Source organism: Odocoileus virginianus, chromosome 17, assembly GCF_023699985.2.
Source record: "Odocoileus virginianus isolate 20LAN1187 ecotype Illinois chromosome 17, Ovbor_1.2, whole genome shotgun sequence".
Classification (NCBI taxonomy): Eukaryota; Metazoa; Chordata; class Mammalia; order Artiodactyla; family Cervidae; genus Odocoileus; species Odocoileus virginianus.
The window spans coordinates 22,146,216-22,165,924 of record NC_069690.1 but is presented as its reverse complement, the minus strand read 5'-3'; the positions used below and the strand labels follow the sequence as shown (position 1 = coordinate 22,165,924).

The 19,709-nt window shown below is 44.5% G+C and overlaps 1 protein-coding gene across 1 annotated transcript in view; it reads left to right on the top strand.

The window, feature by feature from the left end:
* Positions 1-17,506, top strand: part of METTL16 (methyltransferase 16, RNA N6-adenosine) — a 70,119-nt gene extending 52,613 nt beyond the window's left edge. Inside the window, exons 9-10 of the mRNA XM_020909764.2 lie at positions 8,832-9,005; positions 9,129-17,506. Coding sequence (XP_020765423.2) covers positions 8,832-9,005; positions 9,129-9,752 — 798 coding nt within the window. The 3' untranslated portion in view covers positions 9,753-17,506. The remainder of the gene's footprint in view (positions 1-8,831; positions 9,006-9,128) is intronic.
* Positions 17,507-19,709: the final 2,203 nt, after the last annotated feature.

Below are 19,709 nucleotides of genomic sequence, written 5' to 3'. Positions count from 1 at the left end.
TCAAATACAAACACCTTGTGGGTATGATTTTTCTGTTGGACATTCCTCAAGAATTGAAATTGAAGTCTATTTTCTTTTATCACTGCTGTTTTCCTAGAGTAGCTGTCTCCTAGGGTTCCTGTGGATATAGAAATTGCCATTTGGGATTGCAGGCTTTTGATGTGTAAAACTCAGAAATCATTCGAGTAAAGGATCCTGTCTTGACTTTCAGATGAGCACTAGAATATTGATGAGTTTTGAAGCTGGGTGGTATAGTTCATTATCCTATTTTGTCTACTTTGCATGTGCTTGACCGTGAACATTCTTCTGTAATTTTATGATCCACAAAATTCTTATTGTTCTCTGTGCTTGCTGCTATATGCAAAAGAAAAATGTTTCTGAACTGGTTAGCCGGAATAATTTTTCTAGGCTACATAGAGGTGGTAATAGAATAGCATCTGTTTGTTCTCACTTTTCCCCTGGAAGAAGAATTGACTTCTTGTTCCCTGGAGCGGCCCACCTTGACGTTCACGCACACGTTGCTCGGCTTGAGCTGCTGCTGCCCCCAGTATTCATGGAGGCCGCGTACCTGGTCCTGCCCACCGTCTCCAGTCCCCTGTCCACACCATAGGCTTGTCCTGGCTGCTCCTCTCCCAAGGTCTTGGCCGCACTTTGTCTCCAGAGTCTCTCTTAAGTGTTGCAGGCTCTCTTGCAGGCTCTCTCTGTAACTCTGAGCCTCTTTCCTTCTGTAGGGCAGAGGAGTAGAGATGTGTGGAAGTACGAGGGGACCATGTGAAGGTGTTTCTGAATACGTGAGCTCAGGTTTGAAACTCAGCCTTCCCTTCCTGTACTCTGCGGCTAGGTATGCTGCTGGATTGAAATAAGTTTTCCCAGTCAAGTCTGCATGGCCCGTCTGATGGAAGCCCAGACTGCCTCTGTGCCATGCAGTAGGGTATCCAGAGGTTAGTGTTTGAAATACTCACTGATTACCAAAGATGGTTGTGCTTTTTTTGACCTCCCTGAGGGATTATCCTTTCTGTCGTCTTCTAGAATAAGAATACCAGGGCTTTCCCGCCAACTGGTTAAAATCGTTAGTAATGCCCTGGCTTACCCCTATGCAGACACTGACAGCTGCAGGCAAATGGAGCTGCACCTGTTTCCGAGTGCTTTCTGTTGAACCTGCTTTCCACACTTGTTGGCACCGCAGGCAGAAGAGCTGATAATGAGCTCTGGCACCCTCCGGGCCGTCTCCGGGACAAGTGACACCCTTGCCCTCTTGGATTAGCAGCTATTTCAGATCAGAGTGTCAAAGAGCAGTGTTTCTGTGGTAGTAAAACCAGCTTACTTTGAAAAGGAGTCAGCTAAGCCTTCTTCCCTCCCTCCCTGTCTCTTAGGTCATCCTCGAGCCCTGTTCATGGTTTCAGCCATGAAAGAATGCCTCTTGCTAAGGGCCCCAGGCTCCTGCCACACCAGAGTACTCATCCCTCCGCACCACTGCCCCCAACCCAAAGCTGTTAATAATGCATTCCCAAGTGTTCCATTAGGTGCGCTTAAACTGCTATGGGGAAAACGGCAATTTCTGATTTGTGGTAACCCAGCAACAGTTCCTTAGCACTGGTGCCCTCGCTCGGCAGCTGCTTTCCCAGGGGTAGTCCCAGGGCCCTCGGGAGGGCTTCAGTGGGCTGCCCTCTTGGTTCTCCTTCCTGCCACCTGGACCTCTCCCTGCCGTTTGAATCGGTCACCTCATTTTCTCCTCTTGCTCCTCTCGCTGCGGCGGGGAGGGACGAGCATGTGCTGTAGGTGAGGAGAGGAAGCCAAGGACTGGAGCTGGTTAAGCAGAAACATTGACCTACTTCCCCGCCCCACCCCCATTCCCGCCTTTTTAGGGTAAATGTGCAAGTTACTATGGCAACTTCTGTTTCACTTATCTCAGGCCTACTGGCTTGCTTCTATTGGTGCTGAATGCTGAAAAATTCTAATTTGCTGCTGATTAAGTGCCCACACTAAGCCCATTGCTCGTCTGGATTTATTTTAACAGCCAAAAGACGAGTCCTAGTGTTGATAAAATTATGTCTGTTCATTTCCGACTCATGACAAATATAAGGAAGCATATCATAAGGACTGTTCCTTACAGAATTTTAACAGGCCACTGAGAATGCCTCTTTGTCCGAGCTTCTTGCATTGCTCAAGGCATTATTTTAGCTTTGCTTTGCTTTCCAAAGTTTGACACTTGTTAAAAGAAAAAGGGGAAATAATGTGACTCTAGTAAATGGTGTGTACTCTTGGTCTGAGCATTGCCCAGGAACTCTGGTTTTAAAAAATGAGGCCCCTCTGCTCAACACATTTCCTCTGAGCCTAGGTGTTTCTTATTCAGGGAGTCATAACTAGAGGGCTTTCTGGAGAACAGATGGAGGGAAGGGGTCAAATTAATTAGGTAGCCTTATTAATGTTAGAATGGGGTTCTTCTGACTGCTCCACTGCCTAGTCCACACGCTCTCAAACTCATTCCAGATAGAGGAGGGGTTCCATGTAGGTGCTCAGGGGGTGACACTTGGAGACAGGTATCAGGCTGGTACCCAGGGCTCGCTCTCATTTTAACCAGAGCTGATCTGCTTTTGTCAGTATTGTGTATTGATTTTATTTATTGAAAGGATTCTCCTGTTAAGACATGGTTAGAGGGGATTCTCTGGCAGTCCAGTGTTTAGGACTCTGTGTTTTCACTGCTGAGGGTGCAGGTTCAGTCCCCTGTTGGGGAACTAAGATCCCATAAGCTGCTCAGTGTGGCAAGGGGTGGGGGGGAAAGGACATGGTTTGAAAACCAGTACTGTACCAGACTATAAGTTATGCTGTAAAACAGATGTGATGGTTAGGGATCTGAACTGTTTAGCAAAACTAAAGCTAAGGCTCCTTCTCTTGTTACTTTTCTTATTGTGACGTTCATTGTGATAATACCAAAGAAATAAGATACCATTTCCTATCGCTTACAATGACTAGTTTTACGAATGAGAAGTATGGATACGAAAGTTTATATGAGTGAGTACTGAAATGAGTGGTAGGAACCAGAATGGTGGAGAATTAGGGCATTCAGAAAAGAAAATGGTTCAGCCTGGTAGGACTTCATGGAGGAGGAATTGTCAATGTCTGACTCATAGTTGGTGCATAGTGAGTATTTGTTGAGTGTTAAAAGGAATATGATGTAGAACTTCTACTAAGGAACAGCATTGCAAGCCTAATGTTAATCTGTATAGTAGATTTCAAGCACCAGAGATAGTCTTTGTTAGGATGTGAATGCTTCACACACATTATGTCATTTTATTCAAACCTGACAATAATCAAGTGGGTGGTATTATCCCCACTTTCTAGATGACAAAATTGGAGACTCTAAATTTAAAGTCAGGTTGAAGCCTTGCTTAGTCTGATTTCACAGCCTAAGCTCGAAGTCACTGTGCTGCGCAGGGACTGCCCTTTGTTTCAGTCTAACCAGGTATTACCTACTCAGCAGCCCCTCAGCACCTTGCTATAAACCCATCCCAGCCCCTTCTCAGGTAACGGTCTCCTGGATTCATCCGGAGCTCACCTTTCAAAGAAAGGATGGCTCCTCGGTGGCTCCTTGTTTCTCCCAAATCTGTCTTTGACTTCCCTTCCATCCTAATCACTCCCTGTTTTCCTGATTGTGCTGCCTTCTATGGCATTAGAAGTTACATAGTCTTCTCATGATGCCAGGGTCATCACTGACTGTCATTACAGCCTTTGCTCACAGCCCTTTGATCCTTTCTGTGAACTTCCCTTCACTGCAGCCCAGCTCAATTCCATCTTCTGCATAAAGCCTTCTTAACCATGCAGCCCATAGAAATCTCTCTGGACCTGTCTTTATTTATTTACTTGTCTGTGCTGGTCTTAATTGCGGTATGCAGGATCTTTAGTTGCAGCATTTGGGCTCTTAGCTGTTGCGTGCAGGATCTGGTTCCCCGACCAGTGACTGAACCGTGGCCCCCTGCATTGGCAGCACACAGCCTTAGCTGCTGGGCCACCAGGGACGTCCCTGGATTTATCTCTTTCAGTCATTTGTATTCTGCATGAACTTACTTCTGACACACTTTGTACTGGTATTTTGTTTAATGTGGCATGGTGGATTACCCTAAAACCATTGCAGAGTGTATAGAAACTGTCTGTCTTTAGGTTGAGCAGGTACTTTAAGTTTTTGTTTCTTTATCTGTAAGTTGGAGGTTACTGATAGTACCTACCACATCAGGTTTTGAGGATTAAATGTACTTAACACAGTGCCTGATATATATAGTAGGTGCTCAGTAAAATATATTGTATTATCATTTCCCACCATTCCTTCTCACTGCCTCTGTATTTGATGTCCCAGTAATGCTGAGCTGCCCTGATGATTCTAAAGCAAATCTTAAAGTGTATTATTTCATCTATAACCATTTTCGTGTTTATTTACAAAAGGTGTTTCATTTTACTTTGTATTTTTAGAGATTGCCTTTTTGTGTGTGTGCTATTCAGTTTTGTTTGGTAATTGTAAAAGATAATCATACGTGGTTTCAGAATCAAATCTCAAAAAGGATACTGTTAGAAGTCTGGCTTCATTCTCTTGTCTCTTTCACCCCAATCAATTCCTCTTCTCCTTGGGTTACTATTTAAACGATTTTCTAATTTATCCTCCCATTGTTTTTAGTTGGGTTGGTTTTTTTAATATAAGAAAATACACATATAGTTATAGTCACCTACTTTCTTAGATAGGTAGCATTCTACATAAACTTTTTTCCTTTTATTTTTTTTACTTTGTATTGTTTTTACATATATCTAGGAATGATTACCGGAGAAGGCAATGGCACCCCACTCCAGTACTCTTGCCTGGAAAATCCCATGGACGGGGGAGCCTGGTAGGCTGCAGTCCATGGGGTCGCTAAGAGTCAGACACGACTGAGCGACTTCACTTTCATTTTTCAGTTTCATGCATTGGAGAAGGGAATGGCAATCCACTCCAGTGTTCTTGCCTGGAGAATCCCAGGGACGGGGGAGCCTGGTGGGCTGCTGTCTACGGGGTCACACAGAGTCGGACATGACTGAAGTGACTTAGCAGTAGCAGGAATGATTATAGGACATTTTAAAAACCGCAACCAGTCAGATTGGATAACAACAGAAATGCCACTGGGCTGTTAATAAAGAAGCCACACTTTTAGAGAGCAAAATACTTAGTCCTCTTCATGGCAGCAGAGCTGATACACATGTGAAAAAGGTAAGCTGGTCTGACTGTCCGTCCCAGCGCCCCTCTTGTGTGTATTCCAGCCAGGTGGCGGTGCTGGCCCCTTGGCTTGGTTCTTCCAGAAGGAGTAGCCTGTGCTGAGGAACAGCTCACAGACCCTCGGCGTGTTCCTGGAGGACCTGGAGCGGCAGCCATTCAGAATGTGGCGGAGCAGGGAAGACCCCTGTGTGGTAGGCAGGAGCACGCCTTTCCCCTCAAGACCATTCTGGAAGCTGCTCTGTCTTATCGAGGAGGCCGTGGCTTCATGCTCAGCAGATCTTAGTGAATGACCCTCTTCTTGTTCTGCAGATATGAGGGAGATGTGTGTTCTACCTTAGCCACAGTCAGCAGCTGAGCTTCAGCAGAATGGCAAATGCTGCATAGATTTGTATCAGGTTACACCTGATTTGAAAGTCTTCTGACTGGTTGTACCACTGAGGTCTAGAAATTAAAGGAAGAGTGAAGATTTAAGCAATTTAAAGACAGCTCTTAAGCCTCTGCGCTCCCAATGCACGGGGCCTGGGTTTGATCCCTGGTCAGGGAACTAGATCCCACATGCTGTAAGTAAGAATTCGCATGTTACAACTAAGACATGTGCAGCCAAATTAATATTTTAAAAGAAAAAAAAAAGACAGCTCTGCTAGGTAAAGCATATTTTTAAATTGTAAGAACTATTTTTTGCCCAATTCGTGGTTTCAGTGTGGTAACACTTGAAGCTCCTCCCATATTGATGATTATTCATTGAATCCTTGCAGTGTAAAAGATACAAAGCCTGTATTCTCTGCAGAATTTACAACTCCCCACCAAACTGCTTTCACATTGTAATTTCAGCTGGGTTATATAGTAGTTCATCTTCTAACCCAAAATCAGTTGTAAATTCACCTTCTGGTTTTGTACATTAAACTGATTTAATCATTATTGATTTTTAAAAATTGTGCTTTAAAGTGTTAAATTGTTACTTTGTCTTCTAAACTATGACAGTTTGAGTATAGCACACTCTTCATTGAAAATATTTGTGGTCTGAGATTTAAAAGCTTATTAGCAAATTAAGATCATCTCAATTGGGGAAAAACAGCTTCTATTTACTAGTGTTGTGACAGGGTATACAGTTACCTGCTGTTGAACCTGTGTGGGGTTGAATTTAACTATTAATTTATTAGGACCTGCTCCTGTATTTTACTCTGGCCCTGCCTACTGAGAATTTTCAGTATGAGCAAGAAAGGATGAGGAATGATTGCTATAAGCCAGACTTAAGTTAATCTTTAATCACTTAAAAGCTTTTAGAGTTTCTGAAGTATAAATTGTCTGTCTCTGGAGTGCTTACCTAGTTTCTATAATAAAACTAGGAAATTCCCTGGTGGTCCAGTGGTTAGGAATATGCGCTTTCACTGCCGAAGGTGCAGGTTCAATCCCTGGTTGGGGGACTAAGATCCCTAACCTGTGTGGCATGGCCAAGAGTAAAACTAAATCCTGAGAATGTGTGTGTGTGAGTGAAAACAATTCACTAAAAATCTTCAGAAATACCAGATTTGTTGATTGACCATTATATATGGAACATTGGAGCCAGGATGCAAGGTAGAGGAGCCATATATGAGATGGAGACGTTTTCATTTTTGTTCTAGTGTAACAAGGCAACAAACTTTCTGTTTTGCTGTTTCTGAAAGTGGGTCCTTAAGAGAGCTCTTGTTAAGTTTGATGAAGGTGCATTTCTCTCCTTTAAGTTCTAGAAAAGCCCATTCTTACTTTTGAAGGAGAATATTGCAGGAAATGACAGGCACAGCAATATCTTCACAGTGCTGGTTGGAATTTGTAAGCACAAATGATTCCGCCTCTGTCCAAAGAGAGATGAGGTGCTATCCTTCCAGCCATATTTGTAGATGACCTTTGGTGTGCTGTCAGGGATGGCCCTGCGACAGTGACCTTTCCATGGTAACAGCCTTGGATGTCAGGAAGCAGAAAGAATAATTTGATTCTTGTTTCCCATCCTCCTCCTACATACCACCGTCTTTTTTCACCCCCAGTTTAATAATCATATCTCAAGCTCCTCAGTGCAAAGTTTAGGCTCTCAGTAACTGGAGAAATTGTGTTTCTTATGTTGGGCAATTGAATAATAACAGTGCTGCTGTGTTGATGCCCATATGAATTTGTCTCATCTTGCCTGCAACATAAATTGAGCAAGTTCAGACCTCAGGGCTTAGAGTCTGCTGTTCATTTCTCAAGAGCAGCTTTCTTACTCATACACACACCCTTTGTTTTTGGTCCTTTTCTTTTAAGCTTGTTTTCTATTCTTTAACTTCCCTTTTTTATTAGTTAATATCTGGTATAAAGAGAAAATGTTGATTGTTTCTAGGAAATACCATCTAAAAGTGTTCTAGAGAACTGGCTATTTTCTTGTGTATATGGGGGTAGGGAATTGCTAGTTAGTTCCTATAAGGCCTCACCCAGTAACTGGACCTCACTGTGTGTGTATTTATGTGCTCTGTCACTGTTTCCAGGCACAGTCGGAGTTCACAGCCACACAATTATCAAATACTTCTTTTTTTTTTTTTTTTAGTAGATCTTCAGAACTGACTGGGTATTGTCTCTTTTTGAGCCTTTTTATAATCCTGCTCATTTTGATCCTAACTTTAGAATTAGCTTAAACTCTTTTTCAGATTTTGATAAAATTTGTCTACAAGTCAGTCCCTTAAAGTGTCCATAATTTATCTGATCTTAGCTAAGAGTCTAACTTAAAAAAAAAAAAAGCAACCTTTTACTTGAAAGAAATAAGCTTTAAATTGAGCAGTGTCATTTGGTGTTTAAAATGGAACTTGAGTCCCTCTAGTGGTAAGAGTGTAGTTCACTTTTCAAGCTTGAAATATAAAGAAAGACGACAGTCTTGAGTTACGTGGAATCAGCTTTCAAATCTGCTGTTCTCGTGGATGCTAGTGTCCCCTTTCCCCAGCCAGGAGGCAGTGCACAGGTGGGCACTGGCTTGGCCCTGACGTGCCTGGATTCAGCATCCTTTTCAGCCCATGCGATCCTGGTGCCCTGGTCGTTCCTAGCATGTGATTTCACAAACTGCCACTCACCAGCTGCTCTCTTTCAACAAGTCTCAGCACGTATCAACTCGGGCTCCATGGTGGTGATTTTAAGCCATGCATTTTTTTTTTTAATAGAAAGGAACACAGTGCCCTTGGGGTCCTTGAGTTGCCTTGAAAGGAATAGTTGCACAGGCCTGTTTTGGGCATAGCAGGTAGATGAAGGACATTTAGTAACCAGAGGAGTTACATACTGATAGAACACAGGCAGAAAGTACCTGGGTTTGGGATTCAAATCCTAACTTTACAAATACTAACCATGTGACCTCAAGCAGATTCCATCGCTGCTCTGTATCTTAGTTTTTCCCATCTATAAAATGGGGAGATGGTAAAACCATTTTGTACAGTTGTTTTAAGTATTAAAAATAAACATGCCAAGGCCCTTGTTCTTTTTTAGGGCTCTGCAGTTTGTAGCAAAGGTCATGGAGATTCCCCCAGCTGAATTCATTATAATGCATGAGTTTGATTATTTGGATGATGTTCCCCTATTCTCCTGTGCCCTCTTTTTCTTTCAGTCACCACCCAGTAAGCGAAGAAAACTAGAGAAGCCAAGGAAGCCCATTACGTTTGTAGTCCTGGGGTCTGTGATGAAAGAACTAGCCCTCAAAGCGTCATCTCTGGGCCCTGAGACAGTGGAAGGCATTGTGGTTGTGACAACATGGATTGAAAAAATCCTCACCGATCTGAAGGTACCTGGTTGATAAGCACACTGAAGAAGTACTTAAAATAATCTCTTTTTTTTTCTTTTTTTTTTTTAAGGAGTTTTTAGAGGAGGAAAGTGATCTATAAAATTCTGTTTTTCCTCCAAACAGGTCCAGCATAAACGAGTTCCCTGTGGAAAGGAGGAAATCAGCCTTTTCCTAACGGCCATAGAAAACTCCTGGATTCACTTAAGGAGGAAGAAAAGAGACCGAGTGAGACAACTGAGAGAAGTGCCTCTAGCTCCCAAGAACGTGATCGAAGCCCTGGAAGAGAAAAAGTCTCCCCCCAAAGAGCCTGGCAGTAGCCAGGATGTGGCCCAGGGCCCCCAGGAGAGTGCCCTGGGGGGGCCTGCTCCACCGGAAGGCGAGTCTGCCACTGTGGGGGGCCACGGCCCCAACCAGGACGTGCTTTCCCAGGAGGAAAACCCAGAACCCACGGAGGATGAAAGGAGTGAGGAAAAGGGGGACATGGAGGTTCTGGAAGGTTGTAAAGGCTCTAGTAATGGAGCCCAGGACCACGAGGCTCCTGAGCCCTTCAGCAGCCCAGTGTCTGAAAAAGGGAACCATCTCCAAGGAGTGGATGGACGTTACTTATTCAAGTGTCTGATAAACGTTAAGAAGGAAGTAGATGATGCGTTAGTTGAAATGCACTGGGTTGAGGGCCAGAACAGGGATTTGATGAACCAGCTTTGTACTTATATACGTAACCAAATTTTCAGGCTTGTTGCTAGTTAACTCCAAAATTCTCACACAGCTGGGAAAGTTCTGTAAAGCAGCTTGCTTTGAAGAGTGGCCTTGTGGGTGGGGGGGGTGGCAAGCTGAATTCCATCATTAGCCCACTGTAACATTATGTGGAATTGTCTTAAAAAACCAGCAAATGAGTCCATTTTTAAACAACCCCCTCCTTAAAAAAAAAAAAAACTACAGGGCATTGTAGTATGGTAATTCAGAGAAAGAACTGTGGTGATCAGCATCAACAGAATGTCATTGGTAAACTCATAAGGGATTTAAACCTGTCTTAAGCTGATCACCTTGACTTCAGACTGGTTTTCTGAGGCCAAAAGGATTATTTTCGCAGTCTGATCCTGGTCAGAACTTAATAGTGCATCCTGCCTTCTGTGTCAGCCTTGGTTGCTTCCTGAGAAGGGGTGACTTTCTCACCCCTGCCCTCCTCCCCCTCCACCCCATGGGGGTGGTATACCAGGGTAGATAGCCCTATACCCTCTTCTAAAGTCACTTTCAAGACTAAAAACTTTGGGTACATACGATTGATGACCCCTGTGTCAGTCCTGAGAAAGGAACTAGCCTTTTGAGAGTCAGGGAGAGAAAGCTCAGTAATGCCAGGAAGAAGGCCTGATCAGGGAGCGCCTGGGAACATTGGAGACAATCGGCACATTCCTGACTCTTGTCTGTTTTGGATGTTGCTTGTTTCAGAAACAGAATTAGGTAAGCAAAACTGCCGGATGTAACTGCGATGCAGCAGAATGAAGCCATACCCGTGCCTCCAACCTGTTTAAAGAACTGTTTTGTAGCAGTTTGACTGGTGTGGATTTTTTTTTTTTAATTTGTTTTAATGTTTGAAGCTAATATAAGAGTATTCAGAATTGAAAACTGTCAGTCCTGCTTGAATCCTGGGGTTGGGGAAGATCCTCTCTTGGCTTTGGATGGGTGAGTGATTGGTGACGAAAACGAGAAATGGAGCAAGATGTACTTACATGTAGTGAGTTGCTTAAGAAAGTCCCAACTATTGGCAGACAAGTTATTGCTGATCAGAGATGGTTTTGGCAGGGGAGTTCGTTTGTAAGCCCTTTTGTGTTTACCTGTTACCATTGGAGAATTCTGAGGCCAGGGTAACTGTGTTCTTAAAATATGTTTCTAATTGTGGTGTTAGGGCTCAGCGGGAATGCCTCTGGGAAAGGCGTCTCTTTTTTGTCCTCTTGGTGTCTCGGTTACCCTCTGCTGTGCTTGACTTTCACTGCTTGATTTTATACCAGCAGCTGCGGGTTCTGTTTATCGTGAAGTTTTGAGCACGGTGCCACTGCTCCTCACTGTCTGCAAAGACGACTGCGGCGGAGTAGTTAAGCCACACTTTTGAAAGGTGGCTGTTGGTTGGGGCATAAAACTGATGACCTTGGCATACTTTGGCAGCAGCTAGACCAGTCCTTCTGGAGAAGGCAGTGGCAACCCACTCCGGTTCTCTTGCCTGGAGAATCCCAGGGACGGCGGAGCCTGGTGGGCTGCCGTCTATGGGGTCGCACAGAATTGGACACGACTGACGCGACTTAGCAGCAGCAGCAAAGATACTGGAAACGGAAGTAGGGCCATATCCTGCCTCCCCGTGGCAGGGGAGACAGAGCTGCAGCAGAGGATGTGCGAACTCGCTCATGTTCTAGCCTGGTCCGTGGGCCTCTGGAGAAGCCGGAGCCTCCCGGGCTATTTCCAGAAGCTCTGTGGACGTGTATGGGTGTTTTCCTGGAGAGAAGCTTCCCCGACTTAAGAGGAGCTGCTGACTCACTGGGGGTTAGGAGCCGCTATGCTCGTTCAGGCTCGTCTTTGACAGGAAAAGGAAACTTAATGCCCTGGGTCCCACAGAGTCCAAGATTCAGCACAGGGCCTTGAATTCCGGTGGTCCTCCATCCAGCCACACCATCCTGCTCTCCTCACCTCTTAGGACACATTGGAGTTGTATGCTGGACCCAAGGCTAGTTTCTATCTTGATCAAATTTTAGGATAAGTGAGTTAGGTAACAACTCTTCACTCAATAAAGTTGTCAGTGTTTGCCTGTTTGTTTCACTGTAAGGAGTAGTACATGCTCATTAAGGATTTAGGAAGATGAAAGGAGAAAACAGCTTCAGTCACCCCTTGTCTCAACCTTCGGGAGCATAGCCACTGTTGGTATTTCAGTGTTTCCTTCTAGTCACTAATCTCTCTCTATAGATGGGATGTGTGAGTGTGTGGGTTCAACTTTGGTTGTGTTCATTCTGTATATTCACCTTATGCTTTTTTCCTCCGTGTTGTCACAGGAGTGTATTATTTATACTCCTCACTTGTTCACAATGTATTTCAGCCACAGTATTAGCCTTTGTTAACTCTAGTACTTAGAGATTCCCAGAGAATCCTCTGTGGACCTGGAGCACAGAAGAGGTGTCTTATGTCTGTGTATGTTTGGACCCCAGGTTTGAGGCCTGGTGCAGTGGAAGGTGTTTTATAGTTTAAGCTGATGCTCTTAGAATTTAAGAAGTATGTGATGACAGAACCTTCCACTGCTGGAACTGTGAGTAAGTGCCATTTTTGCGTTTGTGTGTCTTCAGTTCCTTCTCCGAGAAGAATAGTTTATTTCCATCTAATGAAAGAACATTGAAACATTTTTAAAAGACATTTAAAATCCTTTCACTTATGCATATACTTTATAATTGTGTGATATGGGGTAGCCTACACCTCTGATAAAAGGGGAAAATGAAATTTTTTTTTTAAAGAAATAGATTACTGACCTGTGTGTCATAATGTTGATGATAACTGCCTAAGTGTCTGGAGGTCAAGTTCATGTTGATGGATTGGTATGAAATTCAGTCTTTGTGGTATTATCTTAAATTCTGTTCTGGTCCCTGGCTGGGCATCTGATTTCTTGATAACCAAAGTGGGAACAGAAGCAGGACTTGTTTTCCAAGGAGGGGAATAAGCTGCTTTTGTTCTTTGGAATCTGCTTTGCTTCCAGCAGTGGGTTCCTTCAGCCCACATCCTTGCCCAGCTATTCACACACCAGAGCATCACTGCTTGTCCTTGCAGGGTCGGTGTCTCTGTGGTGGAGTTTAAGCTAATCTTAAGGGAGTGTGTGGATGATATATACTTAAAATGTTAGTATGTATTTTTAAAAACATAAAACCTGTCAAAAGCTTACCATATGAGTACACCAGCTTCTAAGCTCTGACTTGTAGTAAAATTGCAAGGGGTGGAAAAGATGCAAAGGCCTTTAGAAAATTCTAGGCCTCCGTAAAGAAGCCCCTCCTTCTTACTTAAACCCAGGTGTTTTCCGCTGCAGCCACATGAGGGCGTATTTGGCTTTTTTATCAGCTTCACGGTGGGCGTGGATAAAATTGTGTCCTTGGTATTTTCTTGAAATATCCAGTCACTACTCAGATAAATTGGAGAAGGAAATGGCAACCCACTCCAGTATTCTTGCCTGGAGAATCCCATGGACAGAGGAGCCTGGTGGGCTACAGTCCATGGGGTCGCAAAGAGTCAGACACGACTGAGTGACTGCCAGGCCAGACTCAGATAAATATTTTTATGTAAGCAAGTATGTTTTTACATTAAAAAACTTAGAGAGATGAAAGAAAGAAGGAAAAACTCACCACCCTGTGGTCTGGGCATAAGTTTTCAACCTTTTTATGTTTCTTTATGGTTCCAGGTGATTTAAAAAATTTTTTTCTTTCCACCTGTCATACTACTATAAAATATACCCAGGCTGTGTTAGTCCTTTGGATCAACTTTTTATTGGTCTCTAGTTAATAGGGGTGCTGGAGGGGGACATTTCATGATTTTACATAGTAACTTTTCTAAAGCTACTATTTGTGTCGCAGGAAGAATGATAGAGCCTTAAGAAGGAAGCTGCTTTCAGCATTCCTAAGGAGTGCTCTGAGAGAAGGAAAGTCTCAAAGGTGCAGCACTTTCACAGCCACATCTCTTTTGGAGAAGTTGGCGCTCAGGAGAATCAGTTTGCTGAATGGGCATTAAGCCCAGTAAAAACCCAGAGGAGGCTTACTAGTGAGGATGGATTGGCCTCTGCCTCCTGGAGCAGGGCGTTGATGGTCTTGAACCTTCTCATGCTCCCGGGTACAAACCTCTTGGTGCTCGTGCCAGCACCATGTTAAGGAAACCTGTAGGGGGCTCACCCTGTGAGCATTGGGACCTCACACACATACCAGAGAGTTCCTGCTCTGCTCTGCAAAGACATTCAGATCCTCTGCTATGACTCACCCAAATGACTAAAACAGCAGTTTATTTTTTTTAATTGCTGGTTGGAACAGCTAATGCTGCCTTTTGGAGGCTTTGCTTTTACTGCAGCGGACCGTGTTGTGACTGAAGGACTCGCGCCTCTGAATGCTCTCTGAGGTGCAGCCTTTTCTCTGCCCTTCTCAGCCCTCGACAGAACTGGCAGACCGTCAGGGACTCTGGGCTCTCTTCAGGGAAGTGGTGGATCACAGGTCTGCTTAGGAGCCAGGGAACTGAGATAAGGCAGAGTGGGCCAGAAAGTGCAGGGGCATGGAAAACAGAGAAGGGCACAGACTTCACAGTTCATCGGAGTCTGCATTCCAGTTCCACTTACAGGGTCAGTCATTCTCACTGAGGCTTGACTTGGACATACAAAAGGTGCTGGATTCTCACTTCCAAGAGTCCTAACAGCAGTTAAGTGAGAGGAATACTAAAGCCCCTTGGAAGAGTCTATAAACAAGGGGTAGGCTCATTGCTTCTTAGTCTCTCTGGAGTTTTCAGTTTCTGGTCAGAACATCTATCAAAAGACTCAGGTGAAAAAGCCAGGACCTCAGGTGTGTCAGTGCAAGTCTAGATTGCCACTCTGACTGAGAGCAGAAATCCAGACTTCGGTGTAGTGGGAGGATAAACGGAACCAATACTGATTGTCAGTCCTCTTTGTCAATTCTCTGACTTAATAACCCGGCAAAGAGGCATGGAGTTCCTGTGTGGTTGTGTAAAGAGGTGACAGCTCAGAGAGCTTAAATGACTTGCCCTAAGGTTGTTTATAGGGACTTGACCTCAGGTCCGAGATAGGAGACAGGGATTTCATACCAGTCTCAAGATTCCTCACGAGTGCTACACTTAGAATGGAAATGGACTCCTGGGCCCCGTGGACCCGTCTCTAGGGAAGGAAGCTTCAATGATATGACACAGGGAAGAGAAAATCAAGTCTTAACCAACTCTGCCATTGTGCATTTGAAGGTCATGTTATTTTCCAGCCTTTGATCAATGAGCAAGCTTTAATAAAATGAAATTGCTTATAATTAGTTCTTAACTTACACTACCAAATTTTTATAGAATTTTGTATTTGGCAGTAGTACAGATAATTAAGTTGATAGTGAAACCACAATCTAGTGCAAGCACACATTGGATCAGAATCAATGTAAAATAACTGATAATTAGGTAATGACTCTTTGACAATGCATAATTGTATAATAAGGGGAAGAAGGTTTTTTTTTTTTTAAATCTTAGGCAGCATCAAATATTTCACTTATGGAAAGCAAAGCTGATAGACTTTCAAATCTTGCTACAGAAGGGTAACAGTCATCATAAAAAACAGCAAGTCGTCTTCCCCAGGTAAAGGAATGGACTATGTGAATCTGGAGAAAAGGAAAGGCTGCCTGCCATCTGGTGGGAATTCAAGGAGTGTGGCTGAGAGTGGAGGAAGTGGAGCCAGGAAATTCCCAGCTTGGGGAACCTTGGCCGGCTCCAGCAGCCAGCCCGCCCCCAGGGGAGGCTGCCCTGCGAGCACCGCTGAGCCTGGGACAGTGGGTAACCTGCCCCGCTACGTGTGTGACTCCAGTGGCTCCATGTCTCTTGCTGGGAAGTGGGCATTCCCAGTCTGGCCAGGATCCCTAATTGAAGTCTCTTTGTCCCAGGATTTGCCTTCAGGGGGCCAGATGCGGGGGCTTCTGGAGCAAATGCTGGCCTCTGTTTCATTAATAGACACTTTCATTCACAAAGGGAACTATTTCCTCATCTTCTACCCCAGGGGCCAGATAAGAAGGGCTGGAGCTCCCACTCCCACTGGTGGAGCACTGCTGCTATCAAGTAACTTGTGTTCGATGTCTGCTGGTTACTGCCGTGCAGAAGTAGCTGCCCAGTGATGCTGGATCTTCTTATTTCCTGAGGAAAGCAGGAAATCCAGATTTATGAGAAGTTTACCTGATGGTAAATCTTGACAACAAATTCAGTATTTTACAGAAACCTGGTTTGACCATCAGTTTGTGGCCTCTTCTACCACCAAGTGGTAGAACTTACATAAATATTTGCTGCCTCCACTCTCCTAACTCGTTTATTTCAGCCACTGAAGTCTGGTTGCTGCTTTCCCACCTCTTGAAAGAGTTCTCACCTCATAACAGGGAGAATCCCGAAGATTCTAGTAGCCATGGGCCTGGTTTGTGCTTTTCTCTCACTCATGGCCAACCTTATCCACTCCATGACTTTATACTGCACTCCTGCATTCTTCACACTCAAATCTAGGCCTTCCCTGAACTTTCACTTTCCACATGCCTCACCTCCTGCCGGACATCACCCCCGGGACCATGGCTGTGCTAACTCAACTGATCTGCACCTGCGTCTCCAGCATTCTCCACCACCATCCAGCCGCCTGTCCAGAATAGAAATCTCTGCTCCTCCCTCTCCTTCACCACTAGGGTCTAAAAACCTTCCACCTGAGAAAGATCCTCCCAATTACAGCCCAGCCTCTTCCTCCAACCCTGGTGCCACCACCTTAGTGCCCTTCTGCGTCTCTCACCTGGATTGTGAGGGTCGCCTGAACCGTTTCTGGGGGGTTGCAGAGTTAAGCAGCAGGAAAAGCGGGTTGGGGAGAGGAGTGAAGAAACAAGAAAAACTAGGATGGGAAGTAGACCCAGCGCCACCGGTCAAGTTAGTCGAGATCAAGACTCGTGTGAGGCTCTTCCTGGTCAAGCACGCCAGAACTTTCTCCTGTTTAACGTAATTTCATTTTATAAAAGCGATGTTTTCATTAGAAGATATTTAGAAAAGAAGGAATAAAAGTTTTCAATTCCACTACTCAAATGGAGTTGTTTTACATTTTGTTATCTTAGTATTTTTATATACGTGTATATTTTTAAACAGCAAATGTGGAATCAACGGTCTGTGTTACTGTTTGATAAATGTTTTCATTCAGCAATATGTTGTGATAACTTTTTCCTGGTTATAGAATTAACCTGTGTATCATAAACTTGTGAAAATAAAAGTTACCAGAGGTTGCACTGCCCGAAGACAAGCACCAGTAATATTTTGGTTTATATCCTGTTTTCTTCACATGCTGTATTGTGTCGGCACTTCATGAAACCAGTTGTTCCTTATTGGAAATCGAGATTTTCTGGTTTTCACTTTTGTACATAATGCTTTAGTGAATATCTTTGTACAGAAATGTTTGTGTGTTTTCTTCGTGCTTTAGGATAAATTTGCGTAAGAATTACTGAAGCAGAAGAGATAATGTGCTTTTAAAGACTTTTCCATATATTACCAATTTGCTCACTGAAAAAGCTGTTCTCCTTTACCATTTCCACAAGTGCTTGTCTTTACCACATATTTGGTAGCACCAGAAGGCTAATTTTTAAAAATCCTTTTATCAACTGATCGGCAAGAATATTTTCATTGTTTTAGTTTTACTATGGTATTTGCAAGGCCAGATATCTTCAGGCATATATTTATGTTCACACAGTTTTTGTTTCATGAATTATAAATTACGTCCTATGTTCTCCTTTCTGCCCAGGTGTTCATTTTGTTGAAATTGCAGTGGCACAGCGTGCCAGTGTCTCCCTCCATCTCATCATTTACCTTTTCCTTTTGTTTATGGTGGTTTTGTTTTTACAGTCAAGGAGCTTTTAGAAAGTTTATATAATGAAATGTCTCAAGCTGTTCCTTTCATATTCTCTTTGCCTTTATGGATAGATACCTCTTTCACCACCCTTGGAGCCAAAAAATGTTTGCCTATATTTTATTATGGCTCCTTTGACATTTTGTTTTGCATTTAACACTTGCGTTTATGCTGGTGTGTGGTGGAAGTTTTAAGTACCTAACTGTGTTTAGTGAACGGTTTAGAGACCACAGAGTAACTCTTCTGAGAGATGGTTGATGAGCTCTAGCCCTGCCTGCCGTGTGAGGTGCCTGATGGGAACTGGGACTCAAGCGGGCTTGGAGCCGGGGGACTGGTTGAGTCTGTCCTATCCCAGCCTCCAGCCTCGAAGTGGGAGGAGTCACTGGCTGGAACGTGGCTACTGGAGGGTGTAGGGTGTCCCCAGCACTGCCCCATATAGACTTTTCCTGATGGGCCCTGATCCCTTGGTAAGAAATCCTATTGTGGGCATGGAGCTGTGCCCTGGATCAGGGTGGTCCGGCCAGTAAGAGGCCATTGCTGCAGGCCTCACACCCTCTTCTGGCTTGAGGGGCACCAGTCACTAGTGCAGGCAGCTGATACCTTGGGTTTTGAAGACTTGATCTGCAGCCTTCCTTTTACCTGTGAGCTGGGATTGGCTGGGACCTAAACGAGAGTCCTTTGTGTGGGGTGCTGATTGCATTCCAGCCCCTCTGCCCTGGGAGGAGCCTTCGGGTCCAGCTGGCTCCTGACTCACATGGCAAAAACTCCGCCTGTCTTTACTAATAACTTTGCCCAGTCCCACTCCCATGACCTGAATTGACTTACTCTCATGAAGCCGCCTCTTTTCTTCTTGCTTCAAAAGAGTAAACCGGAGTCCTCGACCTTCCCCATCTGTCTTTCCCCTCTGATCAGCTTCCTCCCTCCCCAGTCATCCACAGCCCCCATCTCCCTAGCTGCACAGCTTGCCTGCCAGCCGCTTTGGTTTCTCAGAAAAGCGCAGTGTGTGTGGCTCCTCCCTATTTGCTTCTGAACTGCATTTCTTTCCTTATTACTCAGTGTCCACACCCAGGGCGGCTGCCTGGATAAAAATCTGCCCCTTTCCCCCAGTCACCTTTTCAGGCCAGACAGCGCCAGCGAGGAATGGCTAGCTCTCCATTCCTCAGAGCAGCTTGAGGCAGTTCCAGCGTCCCGGAGGTCATCTGAGCCCCTGGATCCTAAGTTTAATTCTCTCCTTGCCTTCTCACTCACCTGCTGAGCAAAGTCAATGATTCTGTTTTCAGCCAGCTCCCCCATCATCAGCCATTCCTGGGAGGTTTTCGGACCCTCTTCCCTATGTTGGGCTGTCCCACATAGAGGAGAACCAAGCCACTCCTCACCCCAGCTGACACTAAGCAGCATTGTGACCTTGGATAAAACACCACTTGGGAGATTGATTTAGGTGATCGCAACTCTCCTAGCTCTGACATCACCTGAGCCAATGAAGAGGAAGTTGGTGAACGGGAAGGTTGAACTTGACTGTATCTGTTTCTTAGATTTAGGAGAGGTCCTTTGACAGCTCACCAGGAGTAGAGGGAGGCAGATGAGAACTTAGGTGAAAACTTCCAGCTCCAGGGAGACCACTTTACTGCAATTGAACGCATGCCCTATAGGATACATCTCTAAGAGAGTAATTCGGAATCCTGCTCATCATTATTCAGACTAATCTCGTCAGGCATCAGGTTCAGTTTGCTAACCCAGCCTTAAATCCATTTAATTCACTTATTAGAAAAATACGATTATCTGGGAAGTAACTTTCTAAAATAGGTAGATCAGTACCCTCACAGATGCTTTTATGGTCCTAGGATCTCTTGTGCTACATCCAGCATGGTGGGAAAGAGCAAAGCTTTACTTTTTCCATGTATCACTGTGGGATTGAGTTCAACTCTGTGACCTTTTATCCCACTCTGGCTTACCAAAGTTCCCCTGGCCCTGGCTACAAGGAGAGCCCAGTGTCTGGCACACGTTTGACACACAGGATCTGTGAACATCTTGCAGCGTGTCCCTGAGTGTACTTAGTCTTCTGTCTTTCCCTCTTCATTGCACAGCTG